Source organism: Ylistrum balloti, unplaced genomic scaffold (genome assembly GCF_031769215.1).
Source record: "Ylistrum balloti isolate Yb309-2 unplaced genomic scaffold, AGI_CSIRO_Ybal_v1 Utg370606, whole genome shotgun sequence".
Lineage (NCBI taxonomy): Eukaryota > Metazoa > Mollusca > Bivalvia > Pectinida > Pectinidae > Ylistrum > Ylistrum balloti.
This window is the reverse complement of record NW_026782373.1, coordinates 74,267-94,338: the sequence shown is the minus strand read 5'-3', so window position 1 is coordinate 94,338 and position 20,072 is coordinate 74,267. Positions and strand designations below refer to the sequence as shown.

Below are 20,072 nucleotides of genomic sequence, written 5' to 3'. Positions count from 1 at the left end.
ATGTTATCGACTGATGACTCAGGCAACCTTTATTGATACTAGAGCTAATGTTTTTGTTTGTAACATCAAATAAAATACTTGTATTCCAATATATCAGCTTGTCAGCCTGTCGAACATGTGATATTTATCAATATATACATATAAACGATCTTTAAATGTTAGTTCTCTTCTCGGATCATACAAATATAATATGGTTTAAAGTTTTGTTCCCCGTAAAATTCCCTATATGGGACCTCAAGAGAATTAGCCATGAAGAGGTCCGGGGTGTTCCGAAAGGAAAAAAATACAGAAATTCCGAACACACAATTTGTCAGAGTGGAAGACCTTGGGTAAGATGAAATTGACATTTTTCTGGTATATTTGAGCCTTTTAAACCATAGTTTAACTTGATATGATAAATATTGCCTTCGTTTATCAATCAATTTGAATGTATTTTGGCAATTCGTAAACACTTGTTCAACGTACCACTCTAAATAAAAGAAACTTCGACCGCCATGTTTTGTGTTTCATGAAACATGTCATGCTAGGGAATTTCCAGTTATTGTTTTTATGATAAAATTGATTTCAGCGTATCGATATTTTGTGGACTTTTATCATATGTTTAAGTTTTATATCGAACTGGCATTAGTAAGTGAAATTGTGTTTCATCACTATAAAGAAACAAACAATGCGAACGAAATCCATCAGTCAGGTGGTTAGGCCTACGGTGTGAAAAACACTTTCATTGTGTTTCGTTTTGTTACTTTCATGTTGTAAATTATGCAACCAATAGGAGCATATAAAGATTACATCATTTGATGATGTGTATTAATTGCCATAATGACGTCATTTTTTAGTGTTAAATAACACAACAGTCCTATCTAGTCATGAGGCATAATTAGTAGGTACTAAGCTTATAATATTAATTGATATCAGACATCCTCGAGGTCTATATTGTATGTGCTTCGAAGTGTATCATACAATTGTAGAATTGTGTGCAGGTGTACAAGATATTAACAAAGGTCAATAAGTTTGTGTCCGGCATCTAAAAGTAAAAGTCCTATTTAGAAAATGTCATTTATTTAAATGGAGATTGTAAGATAAAACATTGTAATGGAAATCTTCATCTTTCAGACTGTCTCAAAAAACCCAATGTCTTAAAATAGAAATGTAACCCTGGTAAAATACTAGCCGTAATATAGCACTCGGGTAGAGAGAACTTCTCTTTAGCATGATTGGTCGAGCGTCAAAATGATAAGCTAGGGGTCTCAGGTTTGATTCCTAGCGGAGGCATTGAAATAAAAAATTACCTCTGTTACATTGGCGTTCATGTAGGGACCCCGGGAATAGTTCATAGTTATGCCCCACCAGCATTGCTGTAACCCCTGGAAACTCGGGGACAAGTTATTTCCTGGAGGGAGGGTATGTAACCCTGGTAAAATACTAGCTGCAATATACCACTCGGCTAGAGGGAACTTCTCTTTAGAACGATTGGTTAAGTGTCACACTAGTAAGCCAGGGGTCCCGGGTTCGATTCCTAGTGGAGGCAATGAAATAAATAATTACGTCTGTTACAGAAACATTGCTATTTGAATTATGTTTATCAGAAATTATTAGGAGCAGAAAAACAGCACAATCAGAGTCGGGTACAAACCTGGAACCTTCTGACTCTAGACCGATGTTTTACTAATAGAACTACCTGGTTGCTGACCATCAACCCAGTGTGGTTCCTTTTCATAAAAAATTCCTCAAGTGCTCTTAAAAACCAGCATTTTCTGCTTAAATTTCTTTGAAATGCTATAAAAAAATCTTTCAGTGCATGCTGAAACCTCTAATTAAAAAGAAACATGTATGTACTTAAAGGGAGTAAATGGTTAGAATTTCATTTCATAATTGACAAAAACATTTCTGTTAAGTATGATATATTAAACTTTGCATAACCATTTTATTGAAAATGTAAAAATGAAATAAAATAGGAGCAACCCAACACTTATTCCTATCATTGTTGTTTGGAAAATATAAACAATGTGTTTGAGCATGCATGACCCAGGAAAGTTTAGAAATCCTAACTGAACAGCGGGTTAAAACAATGTTCTGGAAGGTTACTTGATAACTGCTATCTCTGATCTAAATAATGAATGACAGTAGACATAACAGCAATTTTCGTCTAGAGTTAGCTTAAAGCTGATGAGCTTTGTCAATTTTTCTCAAAAAGTACTGTAATTTTGTGAATAGTCAGATTTGAAGTATCATGAAATTGTCTGTGAAACCTGTGAAATCAAATGCACAGAAAAAGAGAACAAAACCTGACAATTTAACCCCTTTAACCCTTTCGGCGCCAAATATCTCTCACAATGTACAGCTCAGCACCAAATATCTCTCACAATGTACAGCTCAGCGCCAAATATCTCTCACAATGTACAGCTCAGCGCCAAATATCTCTCACAATGTACAGCTCAGCGCCAAATATCTCTCACAATGTACAGCTCAGCGCCAAATATCTCTCACAATGTACAGCTCAGCGCCAAATATCTCTCACAATGTACAGCTCAGCGCCAAATATCTCTCACAATGTACAGCTCAGCGCCAAATATCTCTCACAATGTACAGCTCAGCGCCAAATATCTCTCACAATGTACAGCTCAGCACCAAATATTATAAAAATATATATAATAAAGATATAAAAATTGTCGACCAAAGTCGCCTACGACGCCCTGTCTGCATGTCGAATTTAGTTGCTTACGGCTCCAAAAGGGTCAAAATAAGGTGCACTGAAATACTAGATACAGATACCACAATAATGTACAATCGAATGTATCTTGTATTGCTAATTACCTCCCTTGTCAATAGCTCCAACTAAACACGCCCATCTCTGTTAATACCTATTACCTCCCTTGTCAAGAGTGGTCACAAAGTCACTTCAATTCTTGATATGTTTGTAGAATAGTGATAAGCGATTGTGTAACATTATATTTGACTGCTGATGTCTCGGTTAAGTCTCAAGCTCTGATGTGAAGAAAATATTGACACCAATATCTACCAGGCGATAGCAGAATTTAAATATCATTTCAAAAATAGGAGAAAATTGTTTGGATTAATGGATAATGGGGGTTATTTTTTTTTAACTAAAAACCTCAGTAGCTGACCCAAGAGGGTTTTTCCTTCCAATACTCAGAAAGTTATCTGCCCTTCTTTTTCTAAGTCTTTGCCCCTGAAGATAACTTCTTACAATCCAGGTTCAGGTATCCCCATGTCAAGCATTCACCTACTTGAAACAAGGATTTGTTACAGACAACAGTTGTAATAGAAGTGGAAAAATGCATGGCCAGGGATTATTCAAACTCTAGACACTCAGTCGAGCACTCTGGTGTCCTACCATCAACCTAGTCCAGTTTCACAGATGCATTTATAAACGTTGTGTGTTAATTGTTACATGTATGTGTGCTTCTTTTCTTAGTCTTACCAGAAGAGCTATGTAGTTAACTGTTCTGCTTGTCTGGTACTATGTACAGCTAACCCTCTTTCTTAATTACAACATATAGACTGTAGGCTAGCAAGGCAACTAATCTTTACTTAATTATGATTAACAAATTGAAAACTTAATTTATCGTATTATTTTCCTCAGCGATTGTCAAGTACAACAAGTGTCAGTAATTCACAATATGAATGGTTAAGGACCATTTGTGATGTTGGCTACTTCCAAATAAAATAAGAAAATAGTGAATTAATTCAAGGATTCATACATTCAATATCAACAGCAGGACAACAGCTACCCAGACATTTTGATACGGAATTTCTTTTTATGTTAGATTGTGGAATGTGCATACCTGTGGATAACAATCTCACATGGTTATATGATAGTTTTACATAAGAACTGAGAGTGAAACATTTAGTTAGAATTATCATTAAAAAAATCCAAAGATATATCATGGTGTTATTGTTCCTATCGTGAAATTTCTGTTTGTCACATTAAAGATTTTTTTGATAAAACACATCTACTACATGACTTACGATGTGTTACTGTAATTTTACTAATCGTACACCATAAAATTTTGAAGTATTATCACTTTTTGGAAAATATAGTGCATTAATCATAATAAAAAAATTGGGCTAACCATAATTACTATTTTTATAACGTGTATAAAGCTGCAACAAGCACAATCACATAAATATTTTAATATAATTACATAAATATTTTAGCACAATTATATGAATATTTTAGCATAATCATATAAATATTTTACTCAATCATATACATATTTTGGCACAGTCATGAATATTCTAGCTAAATCATTTAAATATTTTAGCTCAATGATATATTTATATATTATCACAATCATATGAATATTTTAGTGCCATGATTCAGCAAAAAAGTGCTGAAATGAGATAACAGCTAAAGTATGTATGGTGACCTACTTTTATATATCATTTGAAGTTACATTCCATTCTGTTCAGGTTGATATTTTTTGAAAATTTGCAGACCTGAAAAACATGCATTTATTTATATATATATACTGGTATATATCTTACATTGTATTTACAATGTGCTTCCAACTAAGTATTACTGTTTAGAATATGAATCTTCTGCCAAAAGGACTCTACATTGTTTAAATGAAGGACAGCTAGCTATTGCTAGGTACATGTGTCGATAGTTAGTTCTGTTCGATTTTATATTTGTAATATTACTAATTATATATAAGCTCTCTCCACTAAAGGCTTGTGGTTGTTTGCAGTTCTAATTGGAGAGTGTGCTGTTAACCTCCAAGATGAGCCTTAGTCGACAGACATCATCTTCTGGGAAACAGCGGTCACACATCCCAGTGGCAGCCAATGGTGGACCAGCAAATGCTGCAGCAGCTCTTGGTATGTAATTAGATGGTATATGATCAGTACATTCTTCTGATATAAAAGTGGCAACTGGGTTCTAAAGTAACTTGAATACAGGATTACTTTATTATCTGGAAACATCTTGGATTTTCCATTATATGTTTAGGAATGTGATATGTGCTGTTAAAGAATTAGTTACCAAAACAATAACCATGACCAAATTTTTTTGTGCCGCATTATATTATTGGAAATGAATACAGCTGTGCTTCCAGGTTGGTTTGTGGATTAATAATCAAATGATGATTGATAGCATCCTGGCAACAGGTCAGCAAAGGTCATTTAAAGACTAGTACCCTGAAGGATTGCCAATCATGGGAGCTTTTATAGTGTTATCACACTGAAATGTCAGAAACCTGGATACAATATTATGATATCCCACCCAGTCACATTATACTGACAACATGGACATTTTTATTGTGTCGTCACACTGAAATGTTATAAAACTTGATACAATAGCATGATGAAATGTCTCCACATGAACATTGAAGCATGATACCATACCTGGTTATATATATACTGACAACAGGGGCACTCTTATAGTGTAATGACACTGAAATATCATATACAGTAGCATGATACCCCAACCTGTCTCATTTTACGGTATACTGACAACAACCTACACTATTCAGATATTTAAAAACAAATGTCAAGCCAAAATAAGCAAGCCACAGACACGAGTCTGAACCTGTAACCTTGCTTGCTTGAGTAGATACTCAACACTGACACCAAACAGGAGATGCTTAGGTAGCAAGAAACAGTTAATTTGCATTTTTCCTGAAATTATTGGTCATGTTTGAGTATATATTTATAAACTACATAACAATTACATTAACAGTAGAGAGATGAAATTGTGTAAATCAAAAATTTCCTCTGATTTCTGATATTTGATTGTCATGGTTACCTACTGAAAAAATGCTAAAAATGCAAAAATACTGCTAATTCCAACCTAACACTACAACTTTCTAGAAGAAATTTAATTCTAAACACCAATCTTAAAATCAACAACACTGTCATGGTAACAAAGTACTTACATTTCAGCAAATTCCAACTCAGAAATCCTTCAAAAGACCACATGTAAACACTATGAAAATTTCCCTTCTTGTAAAGCTAGTTTTTGGTGCATAGACACAGATTCGAGACTGCCCAAATAGTAATCACCAACACAAAGCTGAAATATTATCCTGAAAAAATGAAACCCCACAATGTCCACTTTAACATGATAAGATCAATTTTAGCAAGGATTTGTTTTTTCAATTTTAATTAAAACCTTTATAATGGGGGTAATCTAATGAACAAAAAAAAAATCACCCATGGCCACACCGAGAAACTGTGTACTGCTATCTTACAAATAAGTTGCTACATGAAACAAAAAATATTGAAGAAGAAAGATATAAAGATACCAAATTTAGTCACTTCTTTGGATCATGCAATCACAATAGAAGGCACAATATCTACTATACTTACACCCTACCTTCAGGGCAAGATGGAGACCTTCCATACCATACTTCTGACCTACTTTCAGGGCAAGATGGAGACCTTCCATACCATACTTCTGCCCTACCTTCAGGGCAAGATGGAGATCTAACATACCATACTTCTGCCCTACTTTCAGGGCAAGATGGAGACCTTCCATACCATACTTCTGACCTACTTTCAGGGCAAGATGGAGACCTTCCATACCATACTTCTGCCCTACCTTCAGGGCAAGATGGAGATCTAACATACCATACTTCTGCCCTACTTTCAGGGCAAGATGGAGATCTAACATACCATACTTCTGCCCTACTTTCATGGCAAGATGGAGACCTTCCATACCATACTTCTGACCTACTTTCATGGCAAGATGGAGATCTAACATACCATACTTCTGCCCTACTTTCAGGGCAAGATAAAGACCAAACATACCATATTTCTGCCCTACAGTAATGATATCTTAACCATTTTTCTCAGCTGCTGCAGGAAACCCCAATAATTCTGACCTGGCCAGTCTATTTGAGTGTCCTGTGTGTTTTGACTATGCGCTCCCTCCCATCATGCAGTGTCAGAGTGGTCACATAGTATGCCAGGCTTGTCGTCAGAAACTTACCATGTGTCCAACGTGTCGAGGCCCTTTAGGTAAGAATAGTATGATAAACATTTTCATGTACGCTTAATTTCTGACTCCAGCATTACTGGAGAAATTTCAAAATAACATTGAAAATGCTCAATAAATATTCCTCATGGAGTTGTAATTCTGGGAAGCATGGCAGCTATTTTTTGTGGTGAAAAACTTCAACTCCTGTCCTGCTGAACAGATTTTAATAAAATTTGATTGGAATTTTGGCTGGAACATCTTATTTATCTGTCACAGTACTATTCTATTTCAAGTAAGTTTCCATTTGAACCATCTCCGACAATGCTTGATATCTTTGTTGAATTATAATGATTGTTAAGTACTTGTATTGTTTTCAATTTTCTGAATAGATACACAAGCTACATAACTTAGTCAGTTGTTTCTCAATAACTACTATTGTTAACAAGTAATAATTAAAGGGTAAAGGCAGCTTCACATCATTGGAGTTATAACTGTAGAGAATGATTTACATGGGTCAAGATTTTAACAGTTAACATTTGCAGAGTGTATTCTGTGTTTTCAGGAAATATACGTAATTTAGCTATGGAAAAAGTGGCAAGCACCGTCATGTTCCCTTGTAAATACTCGTCCAGTGGGTGCCCAGTCACTCTGCTTCATACAGACAAAACAGATCACGAGGAGACTTGTGAATATAGGTAAGGACATCAGGTTTATTTTGAGTCCTGTAAATACAGATACTGACACCAGGTTTATCTAGAGTCCTGTAAATACAGGTACTGACACCAGGTTTATCTAGAGTCCTGTAAATACAGGTACTGACAACAGGTTTATCTAGAGTCCTGTAAATACAGGTACTGACACCAGGTTTATCTAGAGTCCTGTAAATACAGGTACTAACAACAGGTTTATCTAGACTTACTTAAATATATGTCCAACATCATGTTTATCTAGAGTCCTGTAAATACAGGCACTGACACCAGGTTTATCTAGAGTCCTATAAATACAGTTACCAACATCAGGTTTATCTGGAGTGCTGTAAATACAGGTACAGGTCAGTCTGGACATCAGTTTATTGAAAGTTTGCTGTTTATGTAATGAAAATTGGAAAAAGGTTATCTTGGATTTAATTGGAATCAAGGATTCTATCGCACAACTACCCTGTTCAACAATACATATGGTGTTGAGATTAAACAGATGACACTTTAGGCCAATAACCTTGTGTTACACATTTGCAATAAGACTCATTTTTTCCATTGTGATGTCGTTCATAGCATTATATATGCTGTAAAATAGACTGAGAACATCGTTAGTTTAGATTTCATGTCAGTCAAAGAAAATGCCGTTTTTAGGAATGTTTGCTAAAGTATCTAGTTTATTTGATCAACAAAATCTTATTTTCAATTAAAGATTTACTTTTATATAATTCTCTTATGTTATTTAGACATCATGTAAAAAAACCAAACAGGGTGTACATGGAATCAAGTATGGAGCAACTTTTTCCCAGAGTGCTCTCTCTCTATATATATTTTTTAATCCTAAGTGAATCCTTGCAATTTTATCACAGATTTGAATATTTTTTACTTACACCACCCCATTAGACATTTATGACATTACAAAGTGAGACAAAGTCTCAGGGTGACCAAATGCATTGGACAATTGTCTGGTGTCATGTGTCATTAACTTTAAACATTTTCGACTTTTTGTGGAAACCCCTGAACAGCTGCACAAAATTTGTATCGTAAATGATATGGTCCCTTCCTTCCCCAAAGTGCTAGAGGGGCAGGGCCAAAAAGGATCAAATTAATTGAAAGTTCAGAAATATGGTAGATTCAAATGCTATTTTGTTTAATTTTTATTGGAAATAGATCAAACTTGGTTAGAATTGTTATTATAGGATGACAGCTTGATGTTATGCACATCTTAACCATGTTAAACAATGGGGCTGATGGGTATGGCCAAAAAGGGTTTAAATTGACTAAAAATTTCAAAAATCTTCTACATACCCAGATTGGTAGAATCAAATACTCTTCATGGATAGAGTGTCTTCAGATGCTTCACCAAAATTGTGAATTCATGGCCCAAGGGTCTCACCTTTCCCTGTGGTGAGGGGGTGAAGTTTACCATAGTTTATACAGAAAATTATATTTTTTAGCATAACTTGTTATGCTGATGGGCAGGGGCCAAAAAAAGGTCAAATTGACTGAAATTGTGAAAAGCTTGTGAATACCCAGATAAGGTGAACCAGAAACTCTCCTGCTGAATATAGTTTGTACTGTGTTAGAATTATTAGTATAAGATGACAGTTTGATGATATGCACATATTGATCTTGACTGGCACAGAGATTGTTGGGCAAAAAGGGGTCAGATTGTCTCAAATTCTCTCAAGATTTTCTCAAAACCAATATATAATAGAATCTATTATATACTGTTCATGGATGGAATAGTTTCTATAGGAAAATTACATTTGTTAGTGCAATTTCTTTGAATTCAAAACATGGTTAGAAACCTAAACATGGGATGACAGTTAATTTTACACTTGTATATATGTACAGCATAGTGTACATTTTCTTACTTTGTTAATAAGATTTTTTCTAGGGCAACATTACATGAACAAGGACAGTATTGTGACCATTAAGGCCTTTGATTCTCTTGATAACATTACCTCACCATTGAATAACAAATGTTTGAGCTTGTTTCATTAACCTCTTAAGAATGGATCATCCAGTGTATGTTCACTAATGAGAGAAACTCTACTGCAGACCCTACTGTTGTCCCTGTCCTGGAGCTTCATGTAAATGGCAAGGATCCTTAGAGCAAGTTATGACACACCTGATGCAGCAACATAAAAGTATCACCACACTTCAAGGTATGTAATACCTCTATAGACTGACTGTTACAGAGGTCAACACAAAAGTTGAAAATTTTGCAAAACATTATTTGGATTGTAAGACAAACACTGAACACTGTTACATAGTTATAAATCTGGGTACTTGAGATAGGTTTTCAGTTTGGTCTGTCTGATTTTTAGCTCACCTGGCCCAAAGGGCCAAGTGAGCTTATGCCATAGCATGGCGTCTGTTGTCTGTCCGTCTGTCCACCGTCTGTCTGTCCTGCTTCCGTCAACTTTTCATTTAAACAGTTTCTTCTGAAATAACGAAAGGGTTAGAGTTATCATATTGGACGGGAAGGTTCCTCTGATGAAGCCCAACAAAGTTTGCAAAAAGAAAGGACCTTGACTCATATTCAAGGTCACGGAGGTCAAATGTGTTAAAACATTTAAATGATGCCTTCCAAAATACCGGAAGGCCTAGAATGATTATATTTGGCTGGAAGGTTCCTTTGATAAAGCCCAACAAAGTTTGCAAAAAGAAATGATCTTGACCCATATTCAAGGTCACAGAGGTCAAATGTGTTAAAACCTTTAAAAGACTTCTTTCAGAATACTGGAAGGCCTAGAATGATTATATTTGGCTGGAAGGTTTCTTTGATAAAGCCCAACAAAGTTTGCGAAGAAAAATAACCTTGACCCATATTCAAGGTCACAGAGGTCAAATGTGTTTAAAAATTTAAGCGACTTCTTCCAAAATACTGGAAGGCCTAGAATCATTATATTTGGCTACTATGTTCCTCTTATGGTGTCCTGTAAAGTTTGCTAAAAGAAATGACCTTGATCAATCTTCAAGGTCACAGGGGTCAAATGTGTTAAACCTTTAAAGTACATTTTCTGATGATCCAAAACATCTAGGATAGTGATATTATTCCAAAATAGGTTCTCAATGATGCCGAGTAATATTTGAGAACAGAAATGACCTTGACCCATATTCAAGTTCACAACAGTCAAATGTGTTAAACCTTTGAACAACTTCTGATTAAGCTAAAGGCTTGTGATCATTATATTTGTCCAAAAGGTTCCTTTAATGGTGCCCACATAGTGTGTGAAAAAATAGCTTGACCCATAATGATATTTAAGGTCACTGGGGTTTGATTTGGTAAAATAGTTAATCAACTTCTTCTGATTAACCAAAAAGCCATCATATTTGACCGTTAAAGGCTTATATACAAATGACGTAATGACATATTTGGCTGGGAGTTTTCTTGGCATAATTTGGAATAGATTATAAAAACCTTTCACAGTGATGTCACACTGTTCCAAAAAAATAGATGAGGCCAAGCCCCCAGGAGGTCTGAGAGACTCTAGCTAAGTAATGTGAAAAACTACATGTTAGCCAATTACTTATGTTCTATTCACAACATTAAAATACAGAAAACATGATTGGAAAGAGAATTGCAAGAGTTTCATTTTGATTTAAGATTCTTCATAATTATAGCATAAATAAATAAGAAATTCTAAGTTGATCTCATTTGCTATACAGTGTTTATAGGCCTACAGTAAACTGTTATCAGTATATCTCCAGTAACCGGGGCTTAACTGACCATGGTGACATCACTAATGGTATACATGAAATGTTTTATTTTTGGTTTTGAGTTAGGATTATGGTTTATAATTACATGTACCTTAAATTTTCCTGTCTTCATATTTAATTGTTGCTACATATTGTGAAAGTCTCAAATATGTTGTATCTGTGTTTGTAAACAGTGATCTAAAGGGCAAGTAAACTTCTGCTGTCCTGGGTCATCCGTCCAGCTATAACTAAGAGTTTTTCTGCTATGTTGTTTGACTATCTTCTTTCCTTGATTGAAAAGAAAGCTATCAATTATATTTAACTGGAAACATCATAAGAAAGTCTCAATTCAACATTGCACAGATTAGGGAGCTGACTACTAAGGGACAGAACCCATATGGAGTTATTTGTCATATTGCTTTAAGCATCTACTTTGGAACATATGCACAGATTTAGTACTGTTGGTCATAAAAATCCAGGTGAGCGATACAGGCCCTCTGGGCCTCTTGTAGTATGAGTCACCAACTTTCAGATTAGTAATGGCTACCTGGATGTATTGAACTGCAACAGGAAAGTATTTCACCAAATATAGGCATAGTGACCATTGTAGTCTGGAGTGATCATTGCTGTCTGGACTGACCATTGCAGTCTGGAGTGATCATTGAAGTCCGGAGTGACCATTGTAGTCTGGAATGACCATTGTAGTCTGGAGTGACCATTGTGATCATTGTAGTCTGGAGTGACCATTGTAGTCTGGAGTGACCATTGCTGTCTGGAGTGACCATTGCAGTCTGGAGTGACCATTGCAGTCTGGAGTGACCATTGTAGTCTGGAGTGATCATTGTAGTCTGGAGTGACCATTGTAGTCTGGAGTGACCATTGCTGTCTGGAGTGACCATTGTAGTCTGGAGTGACCATTGTAGTCTGGAGTGACCATTGCTGTCTGGAGTGACCATTGCAGTCTGGAGTGACCATTGCTGTCTGGAGTGACCATTGCAGTCTGGAGTGACCATTGAAGTCTGGAGTGACCATTGTAGTCTGGAGTGATCATTGCAGTCTGGAGTGACCATTGCTGTCTGGAGTGACCATTGCAGTCTGGAGTGACCATTGTAGTCTGGAGTGATCATTGAAGTCCGGAGTGACCATTGTAGTCTGGAATGACCATTGTAGTCTGGAGTGACCATTGTGATCATTGTAGTCTGGAGTGATCATTGTAGTCTGGAGTGACCATTGTAGTCTGGAGTGACCATTGCTGTCTGGAGTGACCATTGCAGTCTGGAGTGACCATAGCAGTCTGGAGTGACCATTGTAGTCTGGAGTGATCATTGTAGTCTGGAGTGACCATTGTAGTCTGGAGTGACCATTGCTGTCTGGAGTGACCATTGTAGTCTGGAGTGACCATTGTAGTCTGGAGTGACCATTGCTGTCTGGAGTGACCATTGCAGTCTGGAGTGACCATTGCTGTCTGGAGTGACCATTGCAGTCTGGAGTGACCATAGCAGTCTGGAGTGACCATTGTAGTCTGGAGTGATCATTGTAGTCTGGAGTGACCATTGCTGTCTGGAGTGACCATTGCAGTCTGGAGTGACCATTGCTGTCTGGAGTGACCATTGTAGTCTGGAGTGATCATTGTAGTCTGGAGTGACCATTGTAGTCTGGAGTGACCATTGCTGTCTGGAGTGACCATTGTAGTCTGGAGAGACCATTGCTGTCTGGAGTGATCATTGTAGTCTGGAGTGACCATTGTAGTCTGGAGTGATCATTGTAGTCCGGAGTGATCATTGTAGTCCTGAGTGACCATTGCTGTCTGGAGTGATCATTGTAGTCTGGAGTGACCATTGTAGTCTGGAGTGACCATTGCTGTCTGGAGTGATCATTGTAGTCTGGAGTGACCATTGTAGTCTGGAGTGACCATTGTAGTCCGGAGTGATCATTGTAGTCCGGAGTGATCATTGTAGTCTGGAGTGACCATTGCTGTCTGGAGTGATCATTGCTGTCTGGAGTGACCATTGCTGTCTGGAGTGACCATTGTAGTCTGGAGTGACCATTGCTGTCTGGAGTGATCATTGTAGTCTGGAGTGACCATTGTAGTCTGGAGTGATCATTGTAGTCCGGAGTGATCATTGTAGTCCGGAGTGACCATTGCTGTCTGGAGTGATCATTGCAGTCTGGAGTGACCATTGCAGTCTGGAGTGACCATTGCTGTCTGGAGTGATCATTGTAGTCTGGAGTGACCATTGTAGTCTGGAGTGACCATTGTAGTCCGGAGTGATCATTGTAGTCTGGAGTGACCATTGCTGTCTGGAGTGATCATTGTAGTCTGGAGTGACCATTGTAGTCTGGAGTGACCATTGTAGTCCGGAGTGATCATTGTAGTCCGGAGTGACCATTGCTGTCTGGAGTGATCATTGTAGTCCGGAGTGACCATTGCTGTCTGGAGTGATCATTGTAGTCCGGAGTGATCATTGTAGTCCGGAGTGACCATTGCTGTCTGGAGTGACCATTGTAGTCTGGAGTAACCATTGCTGTCTGGAGTGATCATTGTAGTCCGGAGTGATCATTGCTGTCTGGAGTGACCATTGTAGTCTGGAGTGACCATTGTAGTCCGGAGTGATCATTGTAGTCTGGAGTGACCATTGCTGTCTGGAGTGATCATTGTAGTCTGGAGTGACCATTGTAGTCTGGAGTGACCATTGTAGTCCGGAGTGATCATTGTAGTCCGGAGTGACCATTGCTGTCTGGAGTGACCATTGTAGTCCGGAGTGACCATTGCTGTCTGGAGTGATCATTGTAGTCCGGAGTGATCATTGTAGTCCGGAGTGACCATTGCTGTCTGGAGTGACCATTGTAGTCTGGAGTAACCATTGCTGTCTGGAGTGATCATTGTAGTCCGGAGTGATCATTGCTGTCTGGAGTGACCATTGTAGTCTGGAGTAACCATTGCTGTCCGGAGTGACCATTGCTGTCTGGAGTGATCATTGTAGTCCGGAGTGATCATTGTAGTCCGGAGTGATCATTGCTGTCTGGAGTGACCATTGTAGTCTGGATATTTTATTCATGATTGATGTTTTCACTAGTACAAAGTAATAGGGAAAGAAAAAATATTTTAAAAAATGTCCCAGCCGAGTTTGAATCCTTTATTTGCAACCTGTCACAACATCCTGGCTATTTACAGTTTTCCACTTCTATATAAATTATGCCTTCATTTGGGGATTACCCAATTTTGTCAGTGATGCATATCCCTTGCAAAGCATTCATATGGGTTTTGTAAACACATAAGTTCTATGGACTGAATATACCTCTGATCAAACAACAGTTGTTGCCAATTCACTGTTCCACATAGGAGCTGTCATTTTTACCTTGACTGTGTGCGAGGAATTAAAGCAGATGTTTTAACTTTATTTCAAACAAGAATTTTTTTTTCACAAAATTATGTTTTCATAATTAAAAGAAATTTAATTGAAGGTAAAATTTTGATTTGTTTATGAATGAATTGCATTGTTTGAGATAAAAAAGATTAGTAAACATTCGATATTGAATTCTTCTAGAGTTTATCTTTTGATCATTATTGTTTAGAAGTTATGAAAGAACAATTTTGTTGTTTGATGGGTCATTGGAGCGGCCTCTTATTTGTGAAAATTTAGCCAATATCAAGGCATCTCCAAATTTCCAGGAAAATTGGTATGTTGGTTAGTCCACATCTGATGACATCAGCTTTCTCATTGGACAAGATGGCCGCCATATAGCAGCTTCAGATTTGTTGTAATTTACATATTGTCCAGTTTTGATGAAAGTCAGCACAGTGTTGTCTGCCAGGAAAAAAAACTATGGTGTTCTTTTTATTGTTTAACAAAATGACAGCCCTACAGAAACAACTTATGTGATAAAATTCAAATGTTGTTTGATTTTTATCACAATTCATGTCAATCTCAATTTATCACTATTAGTAACAACCATGTGGGGACATATGTAATATTCATGAATACAATACAAATTTTTTTCTTCATTATTATGAAAAGTAACTTAATTTTCTACTGTGCCATTTTCTTCACACATTTATATTTCAGATGAAAATAGAATCTAGGACATCAAGAGCAGAGCAAGCTAGCTTGTATTAATGTCTATTTGACAGGTGAAGACATTGTATTCCTCGCAACAGACATCAACCTACCGGGCGCTGTAGACTGGGTTATGATGCAGTCATGCTTTGGCCATAACTTCATGTTGGTGCTAGAAAAACAAGAGAAAACAGAGGGACAGCAAATGTTCTATGCAATCGTTCAGCTAATAGGCACACGCAAACAGGCAGAGAACTTTGCATACAGGTAGGAATGACAGTATTTATGATATTTCATGTATTTCATAAACAGTGTGTTCAAAAGATTGATATAGTTCATGATGAAATATCAATGTTACAGTATTTGACTGAAACAGTGTAAAGAGAAAGGAATTTTGAATTGTAACAGTATTTGACTGAAACAGCGCTAGGACAAAAAAATTAAAATTTTTGGCTGCAATAGGGCAAAGGAATTCTTATTTTACATGTCTAAATTATTGTTACATTTACTGGGACTGGAGCTCAGGTGAGGAGATTTTAGGTGTTAGAGTGATTAACATATTGGTATAGGTGCATGCATACATAGTTAAGGAAGTTCTTTGCCTATATTTGTGTGGTGTTCCTTAATTATGTTGTCTACAATACTTTGTTTACTTGTTGACAGATTAGAGTTGAATGGCCATCGTCGACGCCTGTCATGGGAAGCCACTCCACGGAGCATCCATGATGGTGTTCAGTCAGCCATTGTAGCTAGTGACTGTCTTGTGTTTGATACAAACATTGCTCAGCTGTTTGCAGATCATGGAAATCTTGGCATTAATGTGACAATCTCCATGTGTTGAAGTTGCTGGCTGTGAAGAAATAGTGTTTAAAAGTCATATGCTGTGAAAAGATGGAGTGTTTGAAAGTCACTGAACACATGTGCTGAGGATACAGGCTGTGAGGAGAAAATGTGAAGATCACTGTGAGAGAGTGAGTGAATGACCACAAACATGTACATATGTGTGTATGGTGATCACAGGGTTGAATAAGTGATAATATTGATTTATATGTGTGACTGGTAGTAAAACATAAATGAGGTCAAAAAAGGGAGAAAGTGATGAAAAAGGAATTATGCATTGCTGTAGTAAAGCTTTAGTTTTCTGTTCTAAATTTCTAATTTTCAGTAACAATAGTAGAATGAATAAGACCCAATTTCTCCGAAATAATTTTTTTGTTTTTTGGGAGTTTGATATTCAGTGATTTAAAGCTGTGTTTTGTTCTTCTGTCGTTTAGTAGAAATGTAGTTCGGCAAGAAGCCTTTAAAAAATGCCAAAAATTAGATTCTGGCAAAAACAGATTTTATATATAGTATGTGTGATTTAATTTAAGAAGTGGATAGTGAAGTATGAATAAGGCAAGAGTAGAGAGTTGGGGTGATTGTTGATGTATAATATTGTTGCAAAGCTTGAGACTTTGGTACACGAATTAGTGCTGAATTATAGTCGACATAAAATGAATATATGTGTCTGGTGTCAAAGACATCGTGTAGATAATGATGATATACCCTCTAGGTGGATTTCCCACACTACTTCCTCAGTTTTTGAGTAAACATGAATAGCTTAATTTTTGAGTTAACCTGGTTTATTTACCCCTTTTTTTTAAAGTAAACATGACTCGCTCAGTTTTTTTTAAGTAAACCTGGTTTGAGTAAAAATGACTTGCTCAATTTTATGAATAAACCCAGTTTATTTAATCAATTTTTGAGTAAACATGACTCACCCAGGTTTTGAGTTAATCTTGTTTATTTTCTTAATTTTTGAGTAAAAATGACTAGGTCAATTTCAAATAAGCCTAGTTTATTTACTCAATTTTTGAGTAAACATGACTAGCTCAATGTTTAGAGTGAGCATTATTAGATACTGTGTCATTTGCTGCATTTAGCTGACTATTGAATGTCAGAATGTTGATATGACAAGATGTAATAGTCTACCTTACATGTGTAACCTGTGGTATGTGTTTTGAATATCCTCTCCAGTAAGGACCTTGCTATCTTGCACATTATATTTTTGGTCTTTGGTAGAAAAAAAAGGATGTATGTCATCTTATGTCACAATAAACTATTGATTTCTAGTTATGGGATATCTGGTTAGATAAATCACTGAACATTTTGATTAAATGATGCAGCAATTTAGAAAGAGAACAGTAAATTCATTATAGGATTGGTTATTCATTTTATCCTACACCCATATGTTTGTAAAACCATTCTTCATATGTAGGTTGCCCTTGTTATGCCCTTCTGATATCAGATTTTGTGATGTATCAGAAAAAGACTGGGTAGCCATCTTTGATTTGGCAATTAAAGATTGTTATCGCTGTTTTGAAATTTCATATCATTAAGATAAAAAACATAGGTAAGAAAAAAAGAAGGGAAAAAGATCCAACTTTCAAAGAACAAGTTAAGCTAGTGGGTGCCTTTCAGATGTACCTAGCTTTGATCAATAACAGATATTGATCAAAAGTCCTTAGATCAGATGATTCCAATTGTGGTATGTACATGTCTTTATTTTTGCATGTCAAGGAAATATCATTGAAAGAATTGAAAACTCAGTCAGTACTTACCACCAAATGGATGATAGACAATGCTTAGTCTTGAAACTGTCAGAGAATCATATATACTTTTTTATATGGAATCCCTTCAAAAAATGTAACATTATTCTTGTTGGAAAAATGGATCAAAATTGATTTAGTGTACAATTTGGTCAAATTTTCTTGGTCGGAATCTATTATTGTGAGTTTTCCATATTGACTCAACTTGTACAGATATTGAGAATCAAGTGTAAACCACTCCAGATTTGGAAAGTGAGTTTATTACTTTGGAACTCTTTGGAAAGGAGATAGTATAAGAGAATAAATATCTTAGATGTTTACATTAGAAAGGGTACACTAGATGTCTGTTACCAATGTTATACAGTCAAAACACTTCACTTTGTTAGTGTTGTTTCCAAGATCCAGATAAAGTCGTCAACATTGTCAAGCTAATTCTCAATTTTTAAGCAAAGCAAAGAAAAACTGATAAGTAAATAAGAAATATTTTGTGATTGCTTACTGACTTGCAGTTGACTTATCTATATGATTTCTGGTAAGAGTGCTCATTAATACACATTCACAATAGATCTTACCATTTACCAAAAGAATACTTCCTCAAAGGATACAAGCCCACCCCTAGGGACAGTGTCCTCGGGTTATTACCTAACAAAAAGGATACAAGCCCACCCCTAGGGACAGTGTCCTCGGGTTATTACCTAAAACAAAGGATACAAGCCCACCCCTAGGGACAGTGTCCTCGGGTTATTACCTAACACAAAGGATACAAGCCCACCCTTAGGGACAGTGTCCTCGGGTTATTACCTAAAACAAAGGATACAAGCCCACCCTTAGGGACAGTGTCCTCGGGTTATTACCTAAAACAAAGGATACAAGCCCACCCCTAGGGACAGTGTCCTCGGGTTATTACCTAAAACAAAGGATACAAGCCCACCCCTAGGGACAGTGTCCTCGGGTTATTACCTAAAACAAAGGATACAAGCCCACCCCTAGGGACAGTGTCCTCGGGTTATTACCTAAAACAAAGGATACAAGCCCACCCTTAGGGACAGTGTACTCGGGTTATTACCTAACAAAAAGGATACAAGCCCACCCCTAGGGATAGTGTACTCGGGTTATTACCTAAAACAAAGGATACAAGCCCACCCCTAGGGACAGTGTCCTCGGGTTATTACCTAACACAAAGGATACAAGCCCACCCTTAGGGACAGTGTTCTCGGGTTATTACCTAAAACAAAGGATACAAGCCCACCCTTAGGGACAGTGTCCTCGGGTTATTACCTAAAACAAAGGATACAAGCCCACCCCTAGGGACAGTGTACTCGGGTTATTACCTAAAACAAAGGATACAAGCCCAGGAACTCTCTCACACTCATGCCCGTTATGCCGTGTGGCCTGTAGTTCGGCCCAGAAACAGTTACACTTATATATTACAATGTACAATCACCTGATCTTTGTTCTGTTGGATCAATAAACCAAGAGTCTGTCCTGGAAATGGACAATAAACAATATAGTGTAATATTTTCAATTATAACAATTTGACACTAATTATAGTGATTTTATATTCAGAGAGACCTGCTGATGAAATGTGTGAGGTAGCAGATGTCCTTGTGTATTAGTGTTGTGAAATATTCGTTTATGCTTTTTATGTTCAGACCACTATATGAGACATGTTTGTTTACAGACCTTTTCTATGTAAAACAACTATTATCTAGTCACTAGTTCCCCATACATTCAGTACTCCTATAATACAATTTTTTACAACACTAAAACTGAGTTTCGTAGATTTCTTGTTTATCAAAATGGTTCAGTTAGAGTTGGCTTGACTGGGCTGTGCTAGCTGAGATGACAACTTGGAAACCAGATCATCACAATTTGATTTTAAGCCCGATATAATTGACAGAGGAAGTCAACATATGAAGTTATGCAAGGGAAGATAGTTATTCCGAAGCAACTTCTTAGACAAATCATCCAGAGGAACTGTAATTGATGTCAGAAATATGTATTAGGCAACAGAAATAGCATTTGATACTTTATTTGTTTTTGTCACGTGTGGTCCGTCATCCATCCATAAACATTTCGCAAA

The 20,072-nt window shown here is 36.8% G+C and overlaps 1 protein-coding gene across 1 annotated transcript; it reads left to right on the top strand.

The window, feature by feature from the left end:
* The first annotated feature begins 294 nt into the window (after window positions 1–294).
* Window positions 295–19,758, top strand: LOC132556924 (E3 ubiquitin-protein ligase Siah1-like). The gene is made up of 7 exons (XM_060221378.1): window positions 295–329; window positions 4,713–4,842; window positions 6,817–6,981; window positions 7,503–7,635; window positions 9,700–9,806; window positions 15,476–15,668; window positions 16,065–19,758. The coding sequence occupies exons 2-7, from the start codon at window positions 4,746–4,748 to the stop codon at window positions 16,240–16,242; spliced, it is 873 nt and encodes a 290-aa protein (XP_060077361.1). The 5' UTR covers window positions 295–329; window positions 4,713–4,745; the 3' UTR covers window positions 16,243–19,758.
* The last annotated feature ends 314 nt before the right edge of the window (window positions 19,759–20,072 follow it).